General features: G+C 39.2%; 2 protein-coding genes across 10 annotated transcripts in view; both read left to right on the top strand.

Moving 5' to 3' along the window:
- Positions 1-7,156, top strand: part of CGNL1 (cingulin like 1) — a 67,701-nt gene extending 60,545 nt beyond the window's left edge. For 3 of the 4 annotated variants that reach the window (XM_052807237.1, XM_052807234.1, XM_052807236.1), the window contains exons 16-19: positions 2,371-2,495; positions 3,065-3,173; positions 4,098-4,261; positions 4,909-7,156. In XM_052807237.1, the coding sequence (XP_052663197.1) occupies positions 2,371-2,495; positions 3,065-3,173; positions 4,098-4,261; positions 4,909-5,047 (537 nt within the window). In that variant the 3' untranslated portion in view covers positions 5,048-7,156. The remainder of the gene's footprint in view (positions 1-2,370; positions 2,496-3,064; positions 3,174-4,097; positions 4,262-4,908) is intronic. The other variant, XM_052807235.1, reaches the window with a different exon arrangement.
- Positions 7,157-7,277: 121 nt separating this feature from the next.
- The window catches only part of MYZAP (myocardial zonula adherens protein), an 84,180-nt gene continuing 65,306 nt past the window's right edge, over positions 7,278-26,151 (top strand). Inside the window, exons 1-2 of one of the 6 annotated variants that reach the window (XM_052807285.1) lie at positions 7,278-12,724; positions 12,814-14,031. Coding sequence is in view for 2 of the 6 variants with exons in the window: in XM_052807282.1 (XP_052663242.1) it covers positions 15,894-15,989 (96 nt within the window). In the remaining 4 variants the exon portion in view is untranslated. Of the gene's footprint in view, positions 12,725-12,772; positions 14,032-15,025; positions 15,990-23,059; positions 23,171-26,151 lie in introns of those variants that run through there. The other 5 variants (XM_052807286.1, XM_052807288.1, XM_052807282.1 and 2 more) reach the window with 5 other exon arrangements.

Consider the following 26,151-nt stretch of genomic DNA (forward strand, 5'->3'; position numbering starts at 1 on the left):
CAAATCAACCGGAGTAGGGTAATGAGAAATAAAACCAAATCTCAGAACACCTTCCCTCCACCCCTCCCTTCTTCCCGGGCACAACTTCACTCCCGGATTCTCTACCACCCCCCCCAGCGGCACAGGGGGACGGGGATGGGGTTTACGGTCAGTTCATCACACGTTATTTTCTGCCGCTTCATCCTCCTCAGGGGGAGGACTCATCACACTCTTCCCCTGCTCCAGCGTGGGGTCCCACCCACGGGAGACAGTCCTCCACGAACTTCTCCAACGTGGGTCCTTCCCACGGGCTGCAGTTCTTCACGAACTGCTCCAGCATGGGTCCTTTCCACGGTGTGCAGTCCTTCAGGCACAGACTGCTCCAGCGTGGGCCCCCCACGGGGTCACAAGTCCTGCCAGAAAATCTGCTCTGTGGGCTCCTCTCTCCACAGATCCGCAGGTCCTGCCAGGAGCCTGCTCCAGCGCGGGGTTCCCACGGGGTCACAGCCTCCTTCGGGAACCCACCTGCTCCGGCGTGGGGTCCTCCACGGGCTGCAGGTGGATATCTGCTCCACCGTGGACCTCCATGGACTGCAGGGGGACAGCCTGCCTCACCATGGTCTTCACCACGGGCTGCAGGGGAATCTCTGCTCCGGCGCCTGGAGCATCTCCTCCCCCTCCTTCTTCACTGACCTTGGTGTCTGCAGGGTTGTTTCTCTTACATGTTCTCACTCCTCTCTCCGGCTGCCGAATACCACCGTCCCAACTTTTTTTTCCTTCTTAAAAATGTTATCACAGAGGCGTTACCACTATCGCTGATTGGCTCGGCCTTGGCCGGCGGCGGGTCTGTCTTAGAGCCGGCTGGTATGGGCTCTGTCGAACACAGGGGAAGCTTCCAGCAGCTTCTTACAGAAGCCACCCCTGTAACCCCCCCCGCTACCAAAACCTTGCCACACAAAACCAATACAAGTCTAAACACTACTGAGCAACAACTGAAAACACCAGTGTTATCAACATTCTTCGCATACGGAACTCAAAACATAGCACTGTACCAGCTACTAGGAAGACAGTTAACTCTATCCCAGCTGAAACCAGGACATCTAGTTTAGCTGTAAATCCTTTGACCACTTTTGGAGGAGCTGTTCTTCAAAGTCTTAACAGTACTTCAGGAACACTGTTGAAGGTAGATCATAATTTCAAGGAATAGTGATTTTAGTTGAGTATTTTCTTTTGTAGGAGCAAACAAGTGAAAAAATGACATGCCTCTGAAAAAAAAGATACGGATTTGATAGAGAACTCTTACTCTCTGTTGTCTAGGAAGGAGTATGACTCATATTTTTCAGTATCTATGATGGAAAGTACATTAAAAATACTTTCTAGCTTTTTGCAACATTTTATTCTGCAGCTCAGTGGTCTTTGAAAGCAAGATTACTATCATAGCCCCTAGCTGAGATCCGGAGGAAAGCTATCTTAGTAAGTCATAGTATTGCTGACAGTCTCAAGAATGTAAAACAGATAGTAATGAGTATTTAGAGAACATATTTATACCAGACACCTGATTTGGTGCCTTAAATTATGTGAAATGAATCCCATATTAATTGTTTGAGAAAAAAGAATGCCACCTGCTGGTAGATCCCATGCACATCCTTATACTTTAGTTCTGACTTTTCTGTCATAGCTTTTATAGGGTTTGAGACCTGAGATCACAGTTTGAAGTTCTGTAATAAAGAGCTTTATTTTCTGTTCCTCCTGTAACTCTTCTTTTTTTTTTTTCTGTTAACTTTATCACTAGGTCCCCCTTGAAAACCAGAATTACCTAGCCTCCTAAAGTCTAAATCTGAGTAAAATTCTGCTTTTACAAATCATGGAGCTTGCAAAGTTTTTCAGACTATTTATGTAGTAGGAGTAGCATTGGATAGTTCAGAAAGGAGGGAAAAAAACCCACAGTAACAGCTTTGATAGAGTAAAGCAATACTGGATGCAAGCAATTTCTGTCTACTTGTTTTAGCCATACACCAGTGAGTTACAAGGGAGGAATACAGAGTTTTCAAAAGGATTGTGTGGAGAATAAGACAGATCCAATGCTATTTGAAAAATTTTGGCATATTAAAAAATGCTGTTGGAAGGGGCTTGCAACCATCTGAAGTTCAAGGGTCCATTTAAGCCTAAAACTTTAACTCAAGCTTAACACTGAATTCTTTTTAATAAAGCACGGTAATACAAGATTTGTTTGTAGTAAACAGTGAAATCTCACTGACTCTCTTTTTCCATATTTACTAAATTAAAAATATACTGGTAACCTTGTGTTTGCCTGAAGCAATTTATTTTGTGTTAAGGTGATATTTGTTAATACCAGCATATATGTAGTAATCAAGTATGTTCCAACTATAGAACAAAGACTTGAAGAGCCGAATCCTTCACCTGGAGGGTTCTTACCGATCTAGTAAAGAGGGACTTGTTGCTCAAATGGAAGCAAGGATCACAGAGCTAGAAGAACGACTTGAAAATGAAGAGAGGTAAAACTGCTTATGTTAAGATCAAAACATGCATGTTTATATTTGTTAATATGACCTCTTGCTAATATTAAGTCTCTGATGCAATGAACTTGATTTATTTTTTTCCTCACAAACACTAAATTAAAATGGTTACTGTTTCATACAAGTATTGCAAATTTTCTTTTTGACTGAAAGCACACTGAAAGTTGCCTTATAAATTTAAAACTGGCCACACTGCTAACATGGTTCCATACCTCATTATTTTATCAATGTCTAATACAGTAACAGACTTGGAAATATTAACTATAGTTTAACACTTCCATTTTCATGTTCATTTCATTGTTTAATCTTGGAGGAATGTATTTTTTTTTTCTAAATCTTGCTCTGGAGACAGAAGAAATTCCCCTTAATTGTTCATGCTTTTGAACAAATTTTTTAACATGTTGCGTGGAATCAGTAAATCAAAGCAGGGGCCATTAGTATTTATTTAATTCTTAGAAAATTGCTAAGGAATTATGTCAGCAGGATTGGAAGTATTTCAGTTCCTTTTTAAAAAAGCCTGTCTTTTTGTTTGTTTTGTTTTTTTCTAGGGATAGAGCTAATTTCCAACTAAGTAACCGCAGACTTGAGAGAAAAGTGAAGGAGTTAATGTTGCAAGTGGATGATGAACATCTCTCACTGACTGATCAAAAGGACCAGGTAGAGGGAAAGACTAATATGCAAATATCTGATATTAATCCTACTAGCATAAATCATCATATATAAAAGATATGAGAAGAACATAGATAGATACTGATTACTCTATTGTTTATGAACTCCCATTTAGTGAGATTTGCAGTTCCCATTGTTAGCATGTTTCTTTGTCTAGTACTAAATTGTTATTAGTTTCTAAAATTATGAAAAGGAAGCGCTTAGAGGAGCAATGCTATAATTATTTTAAGAAATAAAGCCAATAACAGTACATGATCCCATAAATATATACACCAGCATATGATTCTATAAATATATACACCAACAAATAATATATTCTGTTTTGCCACCATAAAATTTTGTTTAAAGAAAGAAGCTATTTATTATTAAATAAAGGCTATAACTATTAAACATATGTTGATATTCTAATAGCAATGTGCTCTACCATTCCTGTGGTCTTTGTTGATTCCTTGCTTAAAACATGGTTTGTTTCAGTACGTGAGTCAAATAGTTAATATTCTGCCTAGAGAATGAACAGTATGTTTCAGATTGCAGACATGTGTTAAAGGAACAATCTTTTAAAATCCTCTGGGTTTTTAAAACATATTTTGTAGTATCTGTCTGGTAAAGTTGCTTAACTTAGATACACTAATAGCTCCAGCCTTCCCTTATTGATAACCAGCTCTTGCTATCACTGCAAGAGTGTCTTACTCTAGCAAAGCTGTGTTTGCTTGTTGCTGTTTTTCTTAAAAAGTTGTATCGCATCACTTTTCTCAAAGTCTAATGATGACTTTCAAATATTTCTGAAGCACAGGATTACAGTGTCACTACACTGGCAAAGTTGTGTCTTTATTCTCCCTCTCATAGATGCTGAAAGAATATAATTCCTTTATTAAAATAGTCCTCTAATCAGCTGACATGTAAATATTTCAGTTGAGTTTGCGTTTGAAAGCAATGAAACGTCAAGTTGAAGAAGCTGAAGAAGAAATAGACAGACTGGAAAGTGCTAAAAAGAAACTCCAGAGAGAACTGGAAGAGCAACTAGACATGAATGAACAATTGGAAGGACAGCTTAATGCTGCAAAGAAGGAATTAAGGTAGGATGACTTGTCAGACCTTACAATTATGTATCATACCACCACTCACAAGATTGATCTCTTGCTCCATTAGTCCATAAACTGAGGGCTTCCTCTAACAAACTTCAAGTTTGTCATAAGCAGACAGAGTTTAAGAGACGGACCTGTGAAACTCTTCTGCATTTCCTTTCTCTACAAATGTTCTCCAACTCTTTCCAGGGTGCTCTAGGTGCCCAAACCTTCTTTCCAATAGCTGCCTGCTGAATAAAGTAATTGAGGCAGGGAATAAAAAATGGGAAAAGATGGTAGGACTCGACGATCTTATCATCTGTAGTAATAACAATTTCCTGCTAATGACTGAGAGATACAGCTATCCTGTGTTAGTTTTCCTCAGCCATCTTTGAACATCTCAGTGTGCAATGTTTACAGTTTCCCCTGTCTGTGACTTTAATTAGAGGTGCTTGAAAATACGATAGATTGATCTTCATTCTCTTGCATGTTTCTTTCATGTATGATGCAGTCTGCGATAAACTACCGCGATTAGAGCACAACTTTCTTTGGCATCCTTTAAAAATGTAAATCCTACCTGTCAATGTTTTAAGCTTTGCATAAGTGTTCTGCATGTAAAAGTGCAGTTTTAATAGCAAAGATGTGTATTTTTGTTTCAGTAGACTGAAGAAGTCGCCAAGTAAAGTGTTGGCTGATTCTGATGATGATGACGATGATGATTTCAGCACGGATGGTGATAGTCTCTGTGAATTACCTTCAGGAAATAACTGTTCAAAAGATGATGACACCAAAATCTAAATAAGTGTTGAATCTGTGATTCCTTGAAAGTACTGGAAGAATAACAAAAAATATCAAGAAACTGGATATTCTAGAAATCAAATGACATAAAGGGACTTAAGATTTAGGGATATAATGTTTCTATCCATACTGTGCCATTTTCTTATTTAGATCTCCAGTGTTTATTATAGAAAACAGGATTGCATTATAAAACAGCTATAAACCACGGAGAGAGAGAGAGATATATATATGTAATTGCTACTGAAAATGCGGGGATAATGTTTCACATTGGAAATGTGATTTTGCTAAAATTCCGTTTAAGTAAAAAGCCATTTGAAAGTAATTCAAAGTTAGTTTGTTGTTATTAAAAACTTTCCCCTAAAATTAAGGAAACCACAGAAGATTATTTAATAATTGTAAGTAGGGGGAAATGATGTATAAAATGTAAATATTTTAAACATCTTTTTATTGGCTACTTTAGTACTATTTTGTAAAGTTTCAAATATTATATAAATCAGTTTCATATGTAAAGTACTTCAATTTATACTGAATGCTATATCTGGGTTTTAACTAAGAAGAAAACAAATGAAAATTAATACATTTTGTGCATTACAGAGCAGATTCACAGTTACTGACCCGGGAAGTACATTCCCATTTTAAAACCAGTGCAAGTTTTATTGTATCTACTGTCTATATTAGAGATCAAATGTTAATCCTGCCTGTTGACTTTAAAAGGACCATCACATATGCATGATGAGTGAGGCTTGCCTACAGCTTTCTTGTAAACTTCGGGAAGCTTTCTGTTAGGGAAGGGTGAGAATGAGGTTGGTTATTACTTGGTATCTTTCATTTCCTGAAATGGACTCCATACTGCCAGAGGCAGAAAATTATAGGCCTGCTGATTTGAGGGCATCAGGACAGGCTTATCTTGAATTCTCCAAGGAGTCCCACTTGTTCCAGCAAAATTACTTGTGGTCTTTGAATTAAGTACATGCTTAAATCTGTTCGTTAATTGATCCCAGAATTTTATGCACCTGGCAAGAAATTGCACCAAAGAAACACAAAGCATATAATCTGATTTTTCTTTCTAAGCTGTTCTTGAGCATCTATTTGTGATATATTGCAGTGTATGGTCATATATGCAGATGTATATTAGTATTTCAGTTTACAGAAGTATCTGCATTTTGGGTGATCCATCTGTTCAACAAACTTTGCAGGAAATTTAAAAGAAAAAAAAAACTTTGCAGATTTTATTTTGGAAGCATTTTCCATTTTATGGGAAAAAAATTTTTTTTTTGCCGTTTATATTACACCAGACCGTTTTTGCTCCTTTGCAAATCTAGAATTCTAACGAAGGGGCACTACTACATAATTTTGTTAATAAACTATAGCTAAGTCCCGTCTGATTATTAGGATTTGTCCCCACTTACAGGTTAGTGAGCACTTCTTCGTTGAATGGACCAAATAATAGTGTAATGTAATTGTAAAAAATATTTCAAACTGAAGTTGCTTGGAGCTTCCATTACTCCCACAAAGGCATCTACTGAAGAGAACAAATTTAACAGCTCTGAAAGTGAGGCTGATAGACTTGGTTAAGGCAAAAGTCCTGACAACGGCAGTATCCATTTTTGTACGATTACATGAAATGAAACTCCTGCCTGCGGGATCAGAAATATATTCATGCATAGCAGATTACAGACTCTTTTGCCATGTAATTCCCTTCAACTTGATTTTGATGTTTTGAGATACATGGGAAATAATATGAACGGTGTAGTTGTAATACTCTGAATCTTGTATATCTTTTCAAGTGGCATACATCATATAATTTTTTTGCAATACTAGCTTTACTATTTTGACAACATAAACAGCCTTTCCTCCAAGATCTGTGCTATACTGTACTGACAATCATCATATAACCTGCTGTGATTTATTTTTTGTTGTTTCATTTGAATGTTTATGTAGGCTTAACTTTAAACAACTGATTCCAATCTCCAGTAGTCTGTCCTAATGTTCATAGATGACTATTATTTCAAACCACTGGAAGAAAATATTGCATCTACCTCCAGTTACACTAAACTGTAAAGGAAGAAATTACTTAAAATAAACAGTCAGTCAGCTCTTTCAGTTCTACTTTGTATGTTCACATACCTTGATATGACAACTGAATTTCGTATGAAAGACGCATGTGTTTAAGATGTAACAAGAAAATAATTATCTGGGAAATACTGATGCTGTAAACAAGTTTCTGCATTTTCTTCTTTTTGGATAGCTGCTTTCTTTGTAACTTGTAAAGCAGGTGGCAGGTGTAATATCTAGAAGACTCCTTTTCTCATTTGAACTTACAGTAAGTTAGAAGGAGGGAGACACGTTGTTGCAGACTCCTAGTGGGAGAGATCCTTCTTATTAGACCTTCCTCCCCACTGTGTCTTCATAAAAAAACCTGGTGTTTAGTTTGTTCATTTAGACTTGGAAATGGCATTTTCTCTTTAAAAGTCTCAAATGGTACAACTAGAAACAAAGAAAATCTTAAGATGTTGAAAAGGGTATTTCAGCTCATTCACAAAACAGTTGGTAGCTCTGTTTCTCAATATCTGCTAGCTATGGTGAGGGTAAGGTCTAGATCTTGATTGCCACAAAAAACCACTGATAATAGTTTAAGGACATCTGATTTGTTCACTCCACCTCATGGCAGTTTTTAATCAAAACTCATCTTAAGTCAAGGTTTAGTTTAGAAAAATTTTCCCAATATTTCCATGTAATCTATTTTTAAATGAATTTCAGAAGAAGCTCTTGACCCATAAACGGAAGCAAGAGGGAGAATACATGAAGAAACATGGTTGTGAGACATTCAGTCCCTAGAAGTTTGTACAAACATCAGAGTTTCTGGTGTATTACAGAGACGTGGCTTGAATTCTGAGCTGTAGAGACCTCCAGTTTTCTTTGATGATACCATTATATCTCATAAACAAACAGACCCAAGCTAAATCACTTTTGATATAAGCCTAACCTTATGACTTATATAGTGGATGCTTCTCTCTCAGTGTAAGTCATCTATGATGAACAATAAACTTTTTGTCCTCTCTGGGATTAATAGCATTTCATATCCCACTAAGATTTTGACCATTTTTATGTGGTGAAAGACTTTCTATAAAAACAATATTTCTTCCCGTTAAAATTCTATTCTGCCTAAATATACATGTTCTTCAAACAGCTGTGTAAGATTAATATTGCCATATTCAATTCCTGACAACTTGTGCCTTAAGAGGACTCATATGGTCATTTATAATTCCTGCTTTTGAGAATCAAATCCAAGTTCTATTTTGAGCATTTTCACTAATCCATTATACTCTGGCAGATCCTCTTGGTTTTCTGAGCCTACTTTTGTAGATAGGAGAGTACAAGTTAACTTCTACAAGTGTTTTGATGTTTTAAATCACTAACATTTGGCAAGTGCTCCAAGATCTTTCAATGGCAATTGCTATACAATGCAAAATATGTAAATGTAAAACAAACAAGTGAACAAAATCCTCCTGTCCTCCATAGACTCTTCGCTGTCCAAGTAATAAAATTAAGGATATTCGTCACATATAATGGATTTTAATGCCCTTGAGTTTGGAAGGCATCTCTCTTCATAAAAGCATTAAGGTCTTTCAGACATCATTATGTCTTTTTAGTGCGTGGAGAAAGAAAAAGGAAAAGTTGTCTTCTTGCTGTCTCCTGTACCTGTTCCCCTCTTCCACTTTATTTAAGGAAAACCCTATGCTATGCAAATACTTTCTTAGTTCAGCATTGTCAGTTGCTTTCTATTGTTCAATCACCTGGCAGGTTTCCCCCCCACAATGTAGTCTCTTGGCGATGTGACTATAACTTGTTGATTAATCTGTGTATTCCTCTGATTTATCCTCATTTTTCTCAACTTAATGCTTCCCTTTCTCCTGATTAAATAATCTGTTCTGATTTATAGCTGATTTTCTAAAGTATTCCAGAAGCCATGTGCATTCCTAATTTTTTTACGGACCAGCTGTGTGCTTTGAGTGAACTATGCAGTGCAATAGCTTCAGCGTTAAGGCCTTTTCTGGATCATGCAGCATATTTCAGTAATTAAGTATTGATGCTTTTAGCTTACTGGAGCTTCCTATCCTATGAGTAGAGCTACACATTTCAGCTGCTTAATTTCTACCAACTGCAGTTATCAAGTAACATTGCAAAATGTTCAAAGACTTTGCTGAAAGAGCAATATTCTTTAGAGATTGCTAGGGTTTATAACATATTTAATTTGTTCTTTTTTGCATAAGGTGGTGATTAGGTCACATATTGAGCCCTCTGACCCTACTATGTTATACTGGGGAAAATTTCATTGTTATTTCAAAATTTATTTGTGAGCACTGGGCTATTGAGAAAAAGGTATAGAAATGAAAAGAAAGGGGGTTTTGTATTATAGGTTTTTCTTTTAACATATAAGAACAGAAAGACTTAAGAAGGGGAGTAAAGTTCAACAGACAAGGTCAAGTGCAGTAGTGAATTGGGCTCACCTACCTCAGTAGAAGCATGACAGCCTTTTAATGGTTAGTACCAGTGAACCTCATGTGAGGTCAGCAGAGACTGTATGTTTTATGTAAGAGGGAATATTTGATCTTTTCTCCACTTCTAATAACAATTTGCTGTTTTATTCAGATCCTGAAGCTTCATGCCATTAGCAGAAGAACAGGCAATAAAAAAATTTTACTTAATTTCTGAGCACAGGTGGATGATGAAAGTTTAAGCTCTCCCAGTTGCCAATAGGAAAATTGTAGGAACACTATATGAGTGCAGAGAAGGGATTCGTTACAGGTAACTTGAGTTTTTCTATGCTTTCTGTGTACTTCTCTTTCTTAAGCAGAATGGGCTTTCTGAACAACGCTTTATTTATTAGATTACAAAGTTATTTTCACTAGTTCCCATCAGTCCTTTTACTTTGGTTGCATGCAGTCTGGCTAGGACGAAACCTACCAATGGCATAATGTGAATTAAGGGAGGAAATACAGACAGTAAGAAAGATCAACACAGGATCCAGTTCTGATTAATTTGATTTTGATCTTCCCTTCACTCCTCTTAAAGAGCCTGGCACTGAATGTTGCTTAAGCCATCTTAAACCTACAGATACTTAATTTAGCCTGGGATGAATGTAAGATTTTATTTCCAGGGAAAGACTGTAAAGGTATCAAGATCAGGATGGTAGGGAGCACACTGGAGTAGTGCACATTGAAGTAGTGCTAGGAAATGCCTATTTCCTGTATGCATTTGCACCAAAGATTCTCAAGAGAGTCCAGCTGGGACAAATGATAGTGCTGAAAAAGGAGCAGCATATGTTTCTGATATTTCTGTGGATGCACTGTTAATGGAGACTGATGAGTTGCATACCACTGTGCAGCATGGGTAGTTCTGTTTTGCAGAAATGCTTTCAGCATCTTTAAACCTTGGATACCCAAGTGCCTGCCAGTATCAGAAGCATCTATTTGGTGTGACTCACATTTTATCTTACTTTTTTTCCCAGAAAGAAATTGTGAGTATAGTTTTGTGTTTTCCCTTGGATTTGGCATTTTGTCAAAGATGTGTTGTTTTGTGACAGAGAAAGAAAATATTGCTGCCCCCGGAGTAGAGAGATGAGACTGTTTGGGACTCATCCCTGGAAAAACTCAGTCTGTGCCAGAGATGAAATTTACTCTTTTAGAAAGTAGTTCCACTGTGCATAGGAGAGCTGAGCTGTTGACTAGCAGTTTACCTCTCACACCCACAGAGCTGACTATTCTCAAGTCTTTTGGTTAAAATTCAGCAAATACTATTTAAGGAAAAAGGACTCATTGGATATTTGTGACTAGAGCATGTGAGAGCAAATACACTTGCACACACACACATTCTGAAGGCAGAGAGAGATGGGTGTGCATTGCTGCAAGTGCTGTATCATCTGATTTGGTGCCTGCCTGAAAACATAATCTTGACTGTTTAAAATTGGTACACAAAGTCAGTGGCTATGGTCACACTGTGGTTACTGTAAATCCTTCCCAGCGCAGACCACCTTCATCTGAGCTCTGGCATTTTCTTGGATATCTGCTGTGTAAAAGAGCTTTTTGACAGAGCCCCAACAAGCCACTTAATTTGTCTTTTAAACACTTTACCAAAAGGAAAACAAAGGAAGCTGAACCATCCAGAGAAGACAGGGTGGTCTAATAGTTGGAAGTAGAGCACTGGGAACCAGGAGGATTCTGGTTTCTAATCTGTTTGAGCTGCTGCTTCAGTCCTTGACCTTCTCGTACTTTTGTCAACATGCCTAGAAAATGGAGCACAAAACTAGACCTTGAAAACTTGATACTGCGTCTGTGTTGAAACTTCCTGTATAAAAAATGTTAGGAGGAAATGCCAAGGATCTGATTTTTCAGCGAATCTGATTTTTCAGCATATCTGCTTTCTGTGCTGTGTTTAGCCTGTTGCCCTACAGTCTGTGATATGCTGCAATGCTTTCCAAGTGGGGAGCTGTTTCACCTGCCGCACTCTGAGTTTGAAGGTCTTGTGCTGGCTCTGCAGTAGCCAGCAGGCTCTGTGGAGTGACTTTGCTGCAGAATGACAGCCTTAAGTCTAGATTTCCTTGCTTTACAGGGAGTTTCAAATTTGTTTTTCTTCAAATAAGAAAATGGTTTATTGTGTAACAGGTAGAATGGCTATGACAAGAGGGATGGAAAAAATAAAGTCAGTCCAGTAAAACTATGTAAAAGCTGTAACATCAGCCAACCAAAGGAAAGAAGGTTCCTGAATCAGGCTGTGTTTACTTCAAACACAGCTCACTGTGCCTCGCTATTTCAGTACATATTGTGTGTGGTATCCAGCTATTTTAAAGATAAGATCAAATTCACAATTCGGATCAAAATGTCTCTCCCAACTGTGAACTTATTAAGCATTACTAAGAGTCATAATGGAAGACCATGGTCTGTGTGGTGCTGTATGTGATACTGCATAAGGATAAATATTTGTCAGGATGTCCAAGGGCAGTGTGAGCCTCTTATAGAGCTCAAGAGAATTCATCTCTTCCATTTTCTTGGCATCCTTTGGCTAGGAAACTTTTTCAGATGGACTGAATTTAATAAGCATTGTGGGATAAGCAGAGAAGCGAAAAGAATGAGTAAGAAATAGGGCCACTATAGCTGCTACCTGTATGAGGGGAAAGGAATCTTTGTAGGTGTGCACATGATAAGCCTCCTGTATGCATGTACCACACTGGTGCTATTGATGCAGAGGGTGGCTGGCAGAAGGAAAACTGCAGTCTATTTAATCGACCTCCTTTCCTCTTCTGCCCTTATTGCTGTTGCTGGCTTCTTTACTGAGAAAATGAACTATAGTGGCATTGGGAAACCCCTGCTCAGTAAGCTGGAGTCCTTCATATTCTCTGCAGGAGAAAGGTAGCTGTAAGTTTGTACGTACATAACAAACCAACTTAAAATGCTCACAATCTCAACTGTTTGTTTTTAAAATTAAACAGGTTCCATTTAAAGACATGTATATGTCAACAAGTACGTGTTTGCAATAGGTCCCATGAAAGTATTTTTTCAAAGCCAAAACTGGATTTTCATCAGACCTGTTGCCCTGTGACAACTGCCATGAAGCAAGCCCCAGCACCATCACTGCTGGGTTGGCTACTTACCACACAGTAGCCCTACAAAGGTGCAGGTAAGTATCTCAGGACTACCAATTTGTGCTGTGCTGTGGTGTGCTTTCTAACATTGTAGCTGACTGATGGTCTCTCTTGTACTTCCCAGCTGTGGTCCTTCCTTCATCAGTGACAAGTGCAGACACTCTGTTGGAAGACGCAATACATGGCATTAGATGCACCAGGGTAGAGAGGAAGTGAGGAATCCTGACCACGAGATGTTTGGAAAACATAGAGTTAACATTAGCTTATTCACAGCAAACACATGTTCCCAGGTGCTGACAGAAAGGTCTAGCTGTTGGGACATTCTGCTTTTTGGGGCAAGTTTGGAGTTTTGGGGTTTTTTGTTTTGTTTTTTGTTTCAGTCAGAGGAAAAAAAAACCAAAACTGAGCCTGGAGAGGTTTCTCTCCTGGTTGTGTTCTCTAGATGTCTGTTGGGTCTTTTCTCTCTTGTGGGTGAAATCTTGACTAGTATGGGATTTTACTTTACTTATGTTTTTAGCTTACCTTGTGTCCACAAGTAAAGTGAGAGGCAGGCAGTATCTGCAGTCTGCTGTGGTGACATTGCCAGGCTGGTAATACAGGAAATGTCATGATGTACTGTGCGCATGATATTAAACACCTATCTTTCATCTTATTTGAGCAAAACAATGAGCTTTTTGTACTCATGCAATTACTGCTTACCTAGCCTCTTGTTGCAATGTGTTTGTATTCACCTGGAAGGCTTTTACTGTAAAGCTTCACAGTGCTGTTTCCAGGAAAGGCAGGTGGTTATGACTCAAAGTGGGATGATACAAGCCTCAGGAGCCTGTGTATAAACTGCAGCATCTCTAGATGTCAGTGTGCCACCAAATGAATGACATTATCAGTTGCATCTGAAGGGCAGTGCAGGTGGCAGGAGGGAATTGAATACCTGGCAACTCAGTGGGGCAGGGAGTTTGCCTAGATCTGTTCTATATGGTGTCACACTTACCACCAGTGCACAGGATTAGTAACTCCTGGATAGAGTAGGTCTCCACACTGAGTGATTAAATAGACCTGTACCTCCTATACCTGCCAAGCCTAGAGCATCAGATATCAGGTAACTGAGCTTTGATTCCACAGACTTTTGTAAGTCTTGTCATTTTAGCTTTTCTGCTCAAGAACATAAAGATACCATCCAGCCACAGAGCATACAGGTGATACCCGCTGCACAAACTGCAGTTACGCTTTGTGAAGCATACATGCAGTGACATGCTGCTGACCACAAACATTAAGTGTGCACGGCTGCCAGAGACCAGCTGTGGGGCCCTTTGCGTGTCCTCTGCAACTGAGTGCACAGAATCAGGTAAAAGCAGCATGTTTTAACTTTGATTGGCACTTTAGCTAGTCAGTGCAATTGTTCTCATCACCTTTATAATTTTTACGAATTTAGAAGTAATATGGCGGGAAAAAGGGAGATTGATACCCATTGACTTTGCTGCTCCTCTGAAACTTCTGTGCCTAGCAGAGCTTGTCATTTCTGGCTCTTGAGAAAAATTAAAAAAAAAAAAAAAAAGCCACAAAAGGGGAAAGCTGGTGCAAGTTTTCTGGAGAGAGAAGGACTATTTTTCCGCCGAGAACGTTTGAAAGTCTTAAAAAACGTGGGAACTGCAGTCGTGACTAAGATGCCTCAGGTAAGTCATTCTTGCCACCAAAGGCGCCCGGGGGAGCGCGCCCCGCAGGTGGCAGCAGAGAGCAGGCGGCGTCTGTGCCGGTGGCCAGGCCATGGCCGGGGTGGGGGGGGTGCCCCTGCCTTGGTCTCCGAAGTCCTCCTGCAAATGTGGGTCCTAATCCCATTTTGCAGGTATGTTTTAATACATCGTGAATTGGTTTTCATGATGCGATGCCTTCCATATACCATGACCGTATGCATTTTGCCAAAATACAGGGGTTTGTTGCAAAGAATCTCACACTTATATCCGTGAAGCTCGTGACCACTTCCCATGGGGGTGATAAATTGCCCAGCGGCACTACTGTCTTATTTTGTTGCTGGCATCCTTCAATATAGTGAGGATGGCAAAATTCATCCCTCTGCACTGCTAAGCAGCCAGGGAGTCCTGCTGTGGCTGTCATTGCAGCTGACGTATTGCACCCTCCCTGTTGACTTGTGTTAATTATGCCCTAGTAGAGCAGCTTTTGTCTTGTTTTCCCAGGCAGCAACTGGTGTGGAGCCAATCTTGATGGTCGTCTGCAAAGAGGGTTTGTATACAAACAAATCTAAAAGAGAGATTGACAAGGCAAAGGGTATCTCAAAGCTTTGGAGTCTTGAGATTGTGCTTCTGCCAGAGCACAAGTTTCTTGCAAGAAAGATGAGGGAAATTATTTAATCCTCCTTGGATATCAATTCTCCAGTGCTGAAATACAATATAGAACAGCCAGGTTGCCATTCAAGAGGTAGTCTGTCAGAAAGCGACCTGCTGCTCAACAAATATCCTTTTCAGTATAGAATCACAGTCAAAATAGCATTCAAGATGTTAAGGTGCATGAAGTGACTAACGTGACAAGGGGTATGGTGCTTTCCTTTAAAAGTGCTGCTGCTGTAAGAAGTGCTCAGATACTATTGCATGACTCTAAGTGGACAGAAAACTGAGTGGTCCTGAGTCTGGAGAAATTAATTTATGAAGGACAGAAAGAGCATAGATAACATCTACTCTTTACCGGTTTGTAACGCTGTAACAAGGAGACAAATCACCAGAATGGAACAAGGAGAATCAAAATTGGTACTTTTTTTATACAGCAAGATTAGACACGCTGGTGCTGATGGTGATAATTTAGGAAGAAATAAAAGTTCATAGCTGGTAACAATACCCATTATTCATTAAAATGTGTCAGCAGGAGTTACTAAACCTATAGTTCAGGAAGTAAGCCAGTCTCTAATGAATAGAAATCCCAGGAGATATTTGGAGGAAGTGGGAGGATAATTAACATCTATCTCCTGTGAAGTTCTTACATATCTTTCTGAAACAGGAATCCTGGCCACTGACAGAGAAGATAGACAGCAGCTGTGATGCAGTCTGGGCATTTGTACTACTCTGCATAATAGTGAGTGACGATCTGGGAGGCAATATGAGGTAGTTCGTGACTATAGCTGGACTATGACTTGACAGAAAGAATTTATTGGAAACCAAGTTGTCTTTTGCCTCAACATTTTAACATGTTCTCAAACAAATGATTTTCGATACCGCCTTAGACCTGCGTTCATTCCACCTAACTTCAGGCACTGACCTAGGAAGATGTCAGCAGTGTGAGAAAAGTTATAAGCAGGTATGTTCATGCTTTCATTAGGGGACTGGATCAAGTTCCCCACTTTGTATCACCAGGCTCTGTACAAAATCATGCTGTTCTAGCCCAAGGGAAACCTCAGAATTTCTACACAGGGAAAACCTAATCTTTTTGGAAGTTTTTACATTAAAATGATCAGATGTTATTTACCAAAAGAGACCTAAAAATTCAGCCAAAGCAGTTATAAGTGTCTAGACCATATGTGGCTACAGAAACAGTGGAATTCAAGTTATATTTACATAACAGCATAAGTCGGTGAATTATAACCTTTGTGTTGCTGGTACCCAAACATGCTAACTTAAAGGTAGCCAAGGAATCTGGTACTGTCAGACAAAGAGCAATCTAACCACAGGCTGAAAACTCTCCAGAGAATTTGATGGGATCTGTGGAAACTATGCCAAACACCTGCAGTATTAATAGAAATATAAATTAATAAATAACATCAGTCACAAAAGGTTAAAAACTGAAGAAATTGTATAGATTCTGTAGATGGGGGAAACAAAAGATATTTGAACTATGCCAGGAGTGCTATTTTGGCAATACAGAAGTAGATTCCAAACAACCTTAAAGCTATGTGGTTGACAATATGCACTCAAGAATTATCTGTGGATGTGGGCCAGTAGCAAGCATGCAAAAAAGCCCACCTTATTTCAGGTATCCTTAACGCTGGTGTTCATCTGTATGTGTGTTTGTGTGGTTGTCCTGCACTGCAAAAATCTAACCTAGAGATGTACAAGTTAATGTCAGGTTCCTGTCAGTGTCAAAACTTCAGCCAAATATCCAAACAGGTTTCAACTCATTATTTTTCTAGATTGCCATCAGAGAATCACCCTTATTCTGAAATGATTCAAAATCTGAGGGTGAGATCCTGTTTATGGTTATAGCAGATTTATGCAGAAAAGGCATACCATTAAACAGGAAGATTTGGCCAACTGCGTAGGACCCAGAAAGTGTTGCAGTTATACTCATCTTCCATTGCAATTTATGCCCACATTGGCCACTGTCCCTTGCGTAAGCCAAGGAAAGGAAAACAATATTCTATTGAGAAATCTGCTTCAACATTGTCTCCCTAAGGACAGGAACAGAAATGCTTAGCAGGAATACAGTTCCAGAGGGCACTTCAATGTTTGTCCAATGTTTAATTCTGTAGGATCTTTTTGTCTAAGTATTTTATCCTTCTTGTTAATTCATCAAAATACTAAACGTGTGTTAACACAGGAGACCCACAAAATTCATAGAGATTCCATAACGCCAGTCATATGAGGAGAAGTGGGAAATGTACCAAAACTCCTCCTTAAGAGCTTGCTAGCCTGTCTGCTGTCAGAATATTTTGGTGTACTTTTCATTCTAATGCTTTAGCAAAAGTACACCGTATGTCATAGGACAGTGGATGGAAGTGTTTGTTACTCCCCCAAATGGTTTACTCAAATAAAACAAGCTAGAGAATGAACAACCATCATATGTTTTCAATGTATCCAGTGCATGCTATTAATGTATCAATATATTATAGCTTCTGTACAACATCTGCAGGAATTACTGGGAATTTTGCTATTGATTTTAGAGAGAGGAGGATTGGGCCTTGTGTTACTGTATTAATAATTTGGTAAATATTTCTCTAAAAGGTAGGAATATAGAAATTTCCAAGGGCAGAGTGATGGTCTAACATCCTGTTTTCAACAGTGGTCAATTCTCAGGGCCCCATAGGAAGGCAAAATATCCTCCTTTCCTTCCCCCTATGTCTAGTGTCAGTTGTGTCACAGGAGACTCCTGTCAGCCTCTCTCTGATCATTGCTAGCCTCTGATTTCATGCTAGCTAGCTCACCATTTTGTCTGACCCAAACCTGATCCTGTATACATATCTGTATGTCTCTCTTCCTTCAATGCTAGTAACTTCTTTGTTCAGTGACCTGCAGCAGCAGTGGATCTCCAGGTTAATTATAAAAAGCAATAAGATAGTTCCTTTGTACTACTTTAATTCTATTAACCCACATTAATATCCAGAGCACCTCCATTGACTTCTCAGTTATTATCAGACAGATGCTAGTAAAAATGAGAGCAGAAGTAGGGCAATTGTCTTTTAGTGATTTTTTTGTGTCTTTCTGTTCTTGTTCTGCAGCAGGGAGAATAGGTGTTCCAGACAGGTCTGTTCTAAGCATTCATTACTATCCATACCCCTCATATCTGCTTTCTCTGCTTACATTAGAAGAGCAGTGCAGTTCTAAAATCAGCAAGATTAAGTTGTACTAACTAAAAGACATTGTTAATCAACTGCCATGCATGTGACTGTGTATGTGTGCATTTAAAAAAAAGCTTTGTGAGTTATACTTAGGCAAAGCTAATGGGAAAAGAACACCCCTTGCAGAAGCTGCATTTTGGAATAAATACAGCAGCCCTATAGTGCTCGCTTTCCATGCTGAAATACTTATGCAAAAAACAAACCTGCAACAGGGAAGAATTTAAATACGTCTTTTGAGATATGCCATTTCTGTTTCCCCCTGCCAGGTGAAGATGAGATTCTGCCCAAGTAAGCTATAGGATACGGGCCCTATTAGGCCAACTGAAGGAGGCCTAGTAGAATCCCATGTGTTTGCTCAGTCCAGCCACTCCGGTAGCTTTTCAAGCTTTCAGGTAACTCCTCTCAAAGATTTCCAGAGGTGGGAATGGTGCTCTATTAACCTATAATAAATAAACTTTTTGAAGAAGCAATCTAGGTAGGCCAGAAGTGCAGCAAAATGCCTAAGCGTGGTGAAATTAGGAGAAAGAAGAGCAGTTAATCATCCAGGGAAATTCAGTTTTCAAGTTAATGCTAATGACACCTTTTAGAAATCTCTATCTACAAAATTAAATATAACTAAAATTAATTTGGGCAACTAAAGACTTCATCAACAGACATGGTTTGAAAACTTTTTACAAAGGCATGTCAGAAGCACTAGAGATAGGGCCAGGCATCTGAATAGAAAGAGTAAGATAAAATGGAGTTAAGAGTGATAGGAAAGAGAATTGGCCTTCCCCAGAGCCTGCAAAGAGTTTGTTATAATATAGTCACTGTGCATGGCTTTCTGTGTATTTATTTTTTTTCTGCATTTCCCTTGGATTCAAGTAGTTACGTTAGGCATAGTAAACTTTAGGCACATTCTGAAATGCAGGGAAAGCAAAAGAATTTTATGGAGACTTCTGCCATCCAAATCTCCTGAATGGAATAAATTTACGGAATAAGTCAAAACCCAACAGAAGTGAATGGGTCTTTCAAGTCATTTTAAAGGTCTTTTGATCAAGTACTTACTACTTTTTGTTGTGGTTTTCTCTGGAGAGAGAAACCTGATGGGAATAGTTCCACTGCAGAAACATTTAATTTCATAGTAGAAACATTAATTTCTGAATTATGACTGATCTTGCAAACTGGTTTATTTGCTTTTGTAGACCAGCCTTTGTCACTCAAAAGCCACAGGTTTATTTAGATTTCACATTATCATCAAGCAGGCAGAATGTCAGGAAATCCTGCTGTACTGGTCCAAGTCACTGATACTGGTTTGATCTATTTCAAAGTCTGTAATACTTCTTGAAAGTGCCTTCCTGGAACAGTTCAAATCTCTTGCTCTGTGATCAGGACCCAGAACCATGCTACTCAGCTGCATTCTTCCTAACTGGATGAGGCACCATATGCAGGTGAAGGAAAAACATACTCCTCCTTCTGGCCTGAAGTGGCCTGAAGGATGACACACTGGAAATCTGGGGAGTGGCCATCTAGATTCACAGATACAGTGTGTGACCAAATATATAAGTGGTTAGGTGTGTGAATCCATTTCCTTCCTAGGACTGAGTCTGTCATTAGAGGGGTATTTCCCTAAGTAATATTTAGTTATTGCGGTTGAGCTATTAGTAAGTACCCTTAACTATTTAGTCCTCCTTATGCTGCCTCCTAATAACTTTACTTCAGTTAGGCTCAACAGTGTCTTCTGTATTGATTATAACTGTACTTCTTTTTCTATTATTGTAATGACTTATGCCCAGGGGAAATGAGACAATTCTTGATGACAGGATAAGAAAATTTCATTATACTGTAGATAGACATAGGTCCGCTAGAGCATTTTTTGGAGCTGGAGAGACCAAAGTTTTCCTGATCACAGTCCCCTGATGTCAAGAGTCAGTATGACCTGATATTTTATGGTTAAAATACCTCCCCTTCCACCTTATTTTCTTTTTATAGAACTTCTAATAAACTTCTTTTTAGTATGTAGAAAGAAAATAAATAATGGAACCAGATCTTCCACTTGTACTTCACAACTTTTGTGCACAGCTCCCTGTCCCAGCTGTGTGTGAACTGGCAATGGGCTGGGCAAATCATTAAGAACTGCTGAATTCCCATGTGTATCATTCTGAGATGGGGAACATGGAGGCCCTAAACCGGATCTAAAACAAGGAGGAAGCCAGACAACCAAGAACTTCTCTAGCATCTGTGCAGATGTTGTAGACAAATGCCTGGTTGCTTTGTTGGTTAGAAAAATGTTCCATCATACTCTGCCCTGAAGCAGGGCTGAAGTCCACCACTTGCTATTCTGGGCTTCTATCATAAAATAGAGCTGAAACAGAATATAGTTTTTTTTCCCCTTCTTCCTTTTCTATGTTTCCTTTCCTGTGGAGAAATAAAGGCGAAATGTGTCTCGTCTTCCCCTTTGTAAGCTAAAAGAAGTCAGTCAAATACATGTTGTGATTTTCTGTCCTTAATGCTCTCACTCCCTGAAATTTGTCCATGCCTTACACTTAACAGAAGAACTTGCACTCCACAATTTATTTCTGCCTCTAAAATTTCCTTATTTCCTGCCACAATGACAATGCTGAAATCAGTCTTTTGGAAGAGGTCTATCCTTTGATATCTCAAGAGAGTGGAATGTGATTTTAAAGGCAGCTACCTAACAATATAACTGTAGTGTTAATGGTGGGGCGTGCCTGTTTTCTACTCTCCTACCTACCTTAACCAGTTCAATTACGTGACCTGGCCAAGTCACGCCCCTATGTGAACAATGCTACTGCTCCTGTGCTGCATTATTTTTATGTGACATTTGTGCTGAACTGTCCTACTTGCGTGGACTGACTAAACCAAAACCTACTGCTGATGTATGAATGACAAGCTTCTAGCATTGCATGCATGTCTCAGGCCACATTGCTATGGGCTACGACCCAGTTATTAACTGAATGGGAGACCGACATGAAAGAGGAAATGGTGAAGATGAATCAAGGGGTGGTACTTTTTCTGCTGAATCAGAACTGGATTAATGCCCTATATGCTTCAGAAAAATCTGAAGAGATGCTATCTAAATCCCTAAGAATTTGTGACTGAAAAATGACAGTGCTATTTTTTTCATTCATTTGTGGCCACATATTCATGATAAATGAAACTGCCCTGTGTTTGTCTCTATATTTTGTAACTTGCAGTTGATTTTGGTAAAGTCCAAGCTTTTATTTTTTATTCAATGAAATAAAAGCCATGACTATAGCTGTGTAAATATTATGACTTAGTAACATGCTCAATCAAAAGCCCTCCCAAATAAAGCTAAAAATATCTCTTTTTCCTGAAAAACATGCCCTTCTAGGGTTTTGCAGCCTTCTTTAAAATCTTAGAAGTAATTTTTGTTTCGCTATAAATTGCTTTTTAACAGTCTGAGTCTGCAAATCATAGCTACCAGGTGTAATCCTCATTTTTCTAACTGCTAGGTGCACAAACTGTGTGATACATGCTGACATACATAAATATGCATAAAGGTACACGGCAGAATTCTGTTACTATTATAATTACCTGACTGGCTTCTATAGTCTTGCTCTATGTTCTTGCTCAGATACAGCTTTGAGAGACTAACCCATTCTCTTATGTCCTTTCTGTCTCTTCCAGAGGAAATGATAGTGCACATTGCATTGTTTTATTTATTGAGCTACGTAGCATTTTGTGACTTTATTGACATATAGTTAAAAATTACTTTGAGAACCTCAACAAGAAGATGGACTTTAAGTAGGAAGTAGGACATCAATTAAAAGCAGAAAACATTAAAAGAAACATTTATTGCCATTATAGTCTGTGACTCTACATTATCAGTAAAGATGGAATCAAGCTGTTATTGCAAGTAACCCCAGGAATTTCTTTTTTTATTCAATTCAACCATAACTGAAATAATCACATAAAATAGGTACTGATGGCTTTGCAAAATAAAATGTATATTCTGCATTTCAAACTCCTGGTGTGGGAATTCCTAATTATAGATTTGTATATGTGAGGTCAGCAGGGGAGGCTCAGAGTTGCTGTAGTAATCCTGTATTAGCCATGTACCAAGAGTGTTAAGTGACAGTTATATTGATAGGTTTGGGAAGTAATATAAAGCTTGTAGCTAAACCAATCTGGACATTCAGATATTTGTATGTGTTATGTCACTTCAAAAGGGTAGCTATAAACCACAGTAGCTCCAAATGCAGCGAAGATGTATTTGCCAGTGAAAGATTAAATATTGCTTAAGAGAAGAACTGTACAATATTATATTTTTGTTTGTATATTGTGTATAAGGGGACCTATGACTACTGAATTTGGGGGCTCAGTTTCTGATATGTGTCCCCAACAAGCTATTTTATGACTGTTAGCAGGCTAAAATTTTCATGCTAGGTGTAATGCCCAAAAAAGAGAGCTTGAGAGTTACATGATGCTGAGCTAAGTGTGTGTCTGGAATACAAGGGTGAAAGCTAGCAGAAAAAAGAAACAGCTCTGAGGAAAAATAGGTGATCAAGCCCACAGGTCTTACTGAGTCTGGTTCTGAAATATTTTACATGCATCTGTCCATTTGATAATCTCTGCTATAAATGGGTTTCATGCCTTAGGGATGATGAAGGCAGAATAGATTTTAATCCCCTTGGAAAGCGAAGGCTATTAGAAGTTAATTATAACACCTCATTTTTGTAGCAATACAAATGGGACTTTATAACCTTAATGACCACAGGTGTGAGTTCTTGTTCGATTTGTAACTCTGCAATTATTCCCAAATCCCACAGGATTAATATTCCAGTTGGAACTTTTCTTCTTCCTCTGGACTCTGTCAGCAGTTAGCCTGAAGATGGAGAGATTTTGATGAAAAAAAAAAAAAAATCAGCCTTTTATCGTGCCCACATTTAGGCAATTTGTTAAGGTAAGACCAGGCTACCCACTCCTGCAGGAATTCTTTTATTATCTGCTATTCTGTGAGGGCAGACCTATTTCCTACTCCATGTACTGTATGCTCTGTTGCCCATCTTGTGACCAAGGGCTTTTCATATAAAGGCCTGTTGATTCTGTGACATCCTGTTTCATTTTTCCCACAGCACAATGATCTTTGGGCCTCCTAGGAAAAAAATGTATCAGTAATGCTGGTGGTGGGGAACAAGGTAGTCTGCAAAAAAATGAAGAAGGTGCCTACGCTTTAAATTTCTTGCAGTTTCTGTGTAATTATATTAGCTGTTTTACAACAACTATTGCTCCAGATATTAACACTATAGTATCATCTTGTAATTAACCTGCTGTGCCTTTGGATCATTGCATTCACAAAGCGCTGGCAGGTTTTGAGCTGAAAGCTCAGCATCCTGGTCAGATTATGTTCTGCCACCACATTGTATATTGTCTAGAAGCAGTCTTTATGACTGTATACCTTTTGTGTAGTCTGTCCGACTGTAAAAATCAGAATACTGTTGTTTTAGCCAAACTAATTCCCAAGTAGTGATTTACTTTTCCATTCCACCATGCTGTTCCCATAAGCTAGTGCCATGTCCAAACTACAGACAGTATTAAATGCTCACAACAGCGTACTATGACCCTTGCAGGGAAAAAGAGCTGTAAACTGTGGTAAATCTCCTTCAGACTGTTTCAGAACCAGGGAGGTAAGGTCACGGGTCCTGGCAAACAGGGACAAGCTGAAACCAAGCAGACATTTCTCCCTGATCTCTCAGGGACTCAAAGAGGGAGTGACTCTATGGATAGTCACTTCATGGCTTAAGTCTCCATTGGGGGTGAGAGAGAATGGCGAATGTGGAATAATGAGCTGCAGCCAGAAATACACGCAGAGCTTGCCCTAGGCAAGGACAGATGCTGGGCACGAGAGCTCCTTTCAGAGCAGAGGAGAACTGTTGCTTCCTAGAAGCCTGTCATCTTTACCACTACTGCTGGGGAGTCTGTCACATCAAGGCTGAAAAGATAGTGGTCAGAGGTCCTGTCATAGCAGAGCTATCAAGAAAGCAAACCCACAATTCAAGGGCATCCTGAGTCAGTAGCTGTAGACATATCTTCATGTTTTATAGCCCTCATAGATTGTCTTCCATGAGTTTATCCAGCTGCTTTTTGAGAGCATTTACACTTTTCATAATCAGAATATCCTCTGCCATAATTTAATTTCGCATATAAATGTGTTGCCTGGTTTACTTCAAATCCATTGTTCCCAAGGGTAGGAAATAATGAATAGCCATTCCCCATTCACTTCTACATACTAGTCATCATCTTCTATGCCTGTGTTGCCCATTCCCCACCATTGTCTTTTGTCCAAGCTGAAGATCCCAAATCTGTTTATCCTGTCTTTATGCAAAAATAATTCTATAACTTTGAGCTTTTTTGCAGCCCTTCTGTGTACATCTCATATTGCTGCAACATCTTCTCTTGAGCTTCCTTTTTCCTACCTGGGGGTACCAGGTGTTCACTCAATACTAGCAGCTGGCTCCATAATCCCTGTAGTGTATCAGAGCTTTGCGGATGGTGAAAAAGCTATTCCAAATGTTGCTTTCATGCAAAGACAGGTATTTGTTGAATTTTTTTTTTTTTTTGGAGTCTCACTTCTACATGTTCATCTCAGCCTTGGCAGAGCTTAGAGATTATAAGGTATTGTCAAATGTTTACAGTGCACATAGGATCACACAGCCTACACAAGGGCTGAAGAGACTGCAGGTGGGTGCATGGGATACACAGCCAACTAGCAAGGCAGAAAACAAATTAGACTCCTTACTACATTTGTGCAGCTTGCTGACTGGGGGAAGGGAAGGAGATGGATGATTCAGAGAGTATCCGAAAAAGCAGACTACTAACCATGCATGCAGGTTATGCTTTCTTAGAGGATTTTAATTTGAGGATGTGCTCAAAATTAGAAGATGCTCCTGTTCAAACAGATATTGGTAAATCAGGTAGACATGTCCTGCTGCTGTTTTCCAAGAAATGGGGAGAGCTGCTAGTAATATAGACAAAACTGAGAAGACTATATTTGTATTATCTGTCTTTGTATTATCCATAGACAAGTCTTTCCTTCATCTGCACCAGTAGGATTTCCTTCAAAGTTATAAAAATTCTCAGAGTTGATGCAGATCTTGCAAATTCTCCCAGAGATCCGATACTGTGCCTTATTCTCTCATGCTCTAGCGTATGGGAAGGGAGGTCCTTTCCCATAGTGTGGCACAAGTTTCATCTCTGTGCCTGTTCTTAGAAAAGCAGTTCTCCTGTTTGTGCCTTGCAGTGACCAGACAGCCCTGTGTACACACCTTTTCCCAGAGGGGAATGAAGTCCAGAAGGCACAACTTCTCACTAACCAGGAGAATCTCACAGATAGATTAACTCCTTCCCAGCTGAAACCACAAAGGCCACGAGCTGGCTGCGTACCAGAATTTAAAGTGAGACATTTGTGCTAACCAGAATGACCAGGAACAACTAATGACCACTGCTAAGGGACAGCCCAGTGGGTAGGTGACATACTTGCTAAACCTGTTCTCCACCTGCAAACCCACTCTGAAAGCAGCATTACAACCAGGAGTTAAGACAGTGGATGATTCATATGGAAATGCAATTGTTTGTAGGCACAAGACACCTTCGCACAAAAAAAATTTGTGTAACATGCAGCCAATCTTGAGTTGAGAGAAATCCAAATACAAGTGGTTGTTCCATCTCACGTGCCTTGGGCTATATTACCTTCCTCAGGTGGAGAAGAGAATAATAGGTGGGAAAACAACAGAAAAGATGCTGAATACTGAATGCAGACCCTTTATTCATTCCTCTGGGCCTGGGCAATGCTTTCTTCCCCTCTTCCTCACATCCTTGTCATGCTGATAGCTCAGTATCTTGCCCTGGGGACAGGGAACTGAGAGGCAGAAGAGAAAAGATGCA

This window comes from Harpia harpyja, chromosome 14 (assembly GCF_026419915.1).
Source record: "Harpia harpyja isolate bHarHar1 chromosome 14, bHarHar1 primary haplotype, whole genome shotgun sequence".
Lineage (NCBI taxonomy): Eukaryota > Metazoa > Chordata > Aves > Accipitriformes > Accipitridae > Harpia > Harpia harpyja.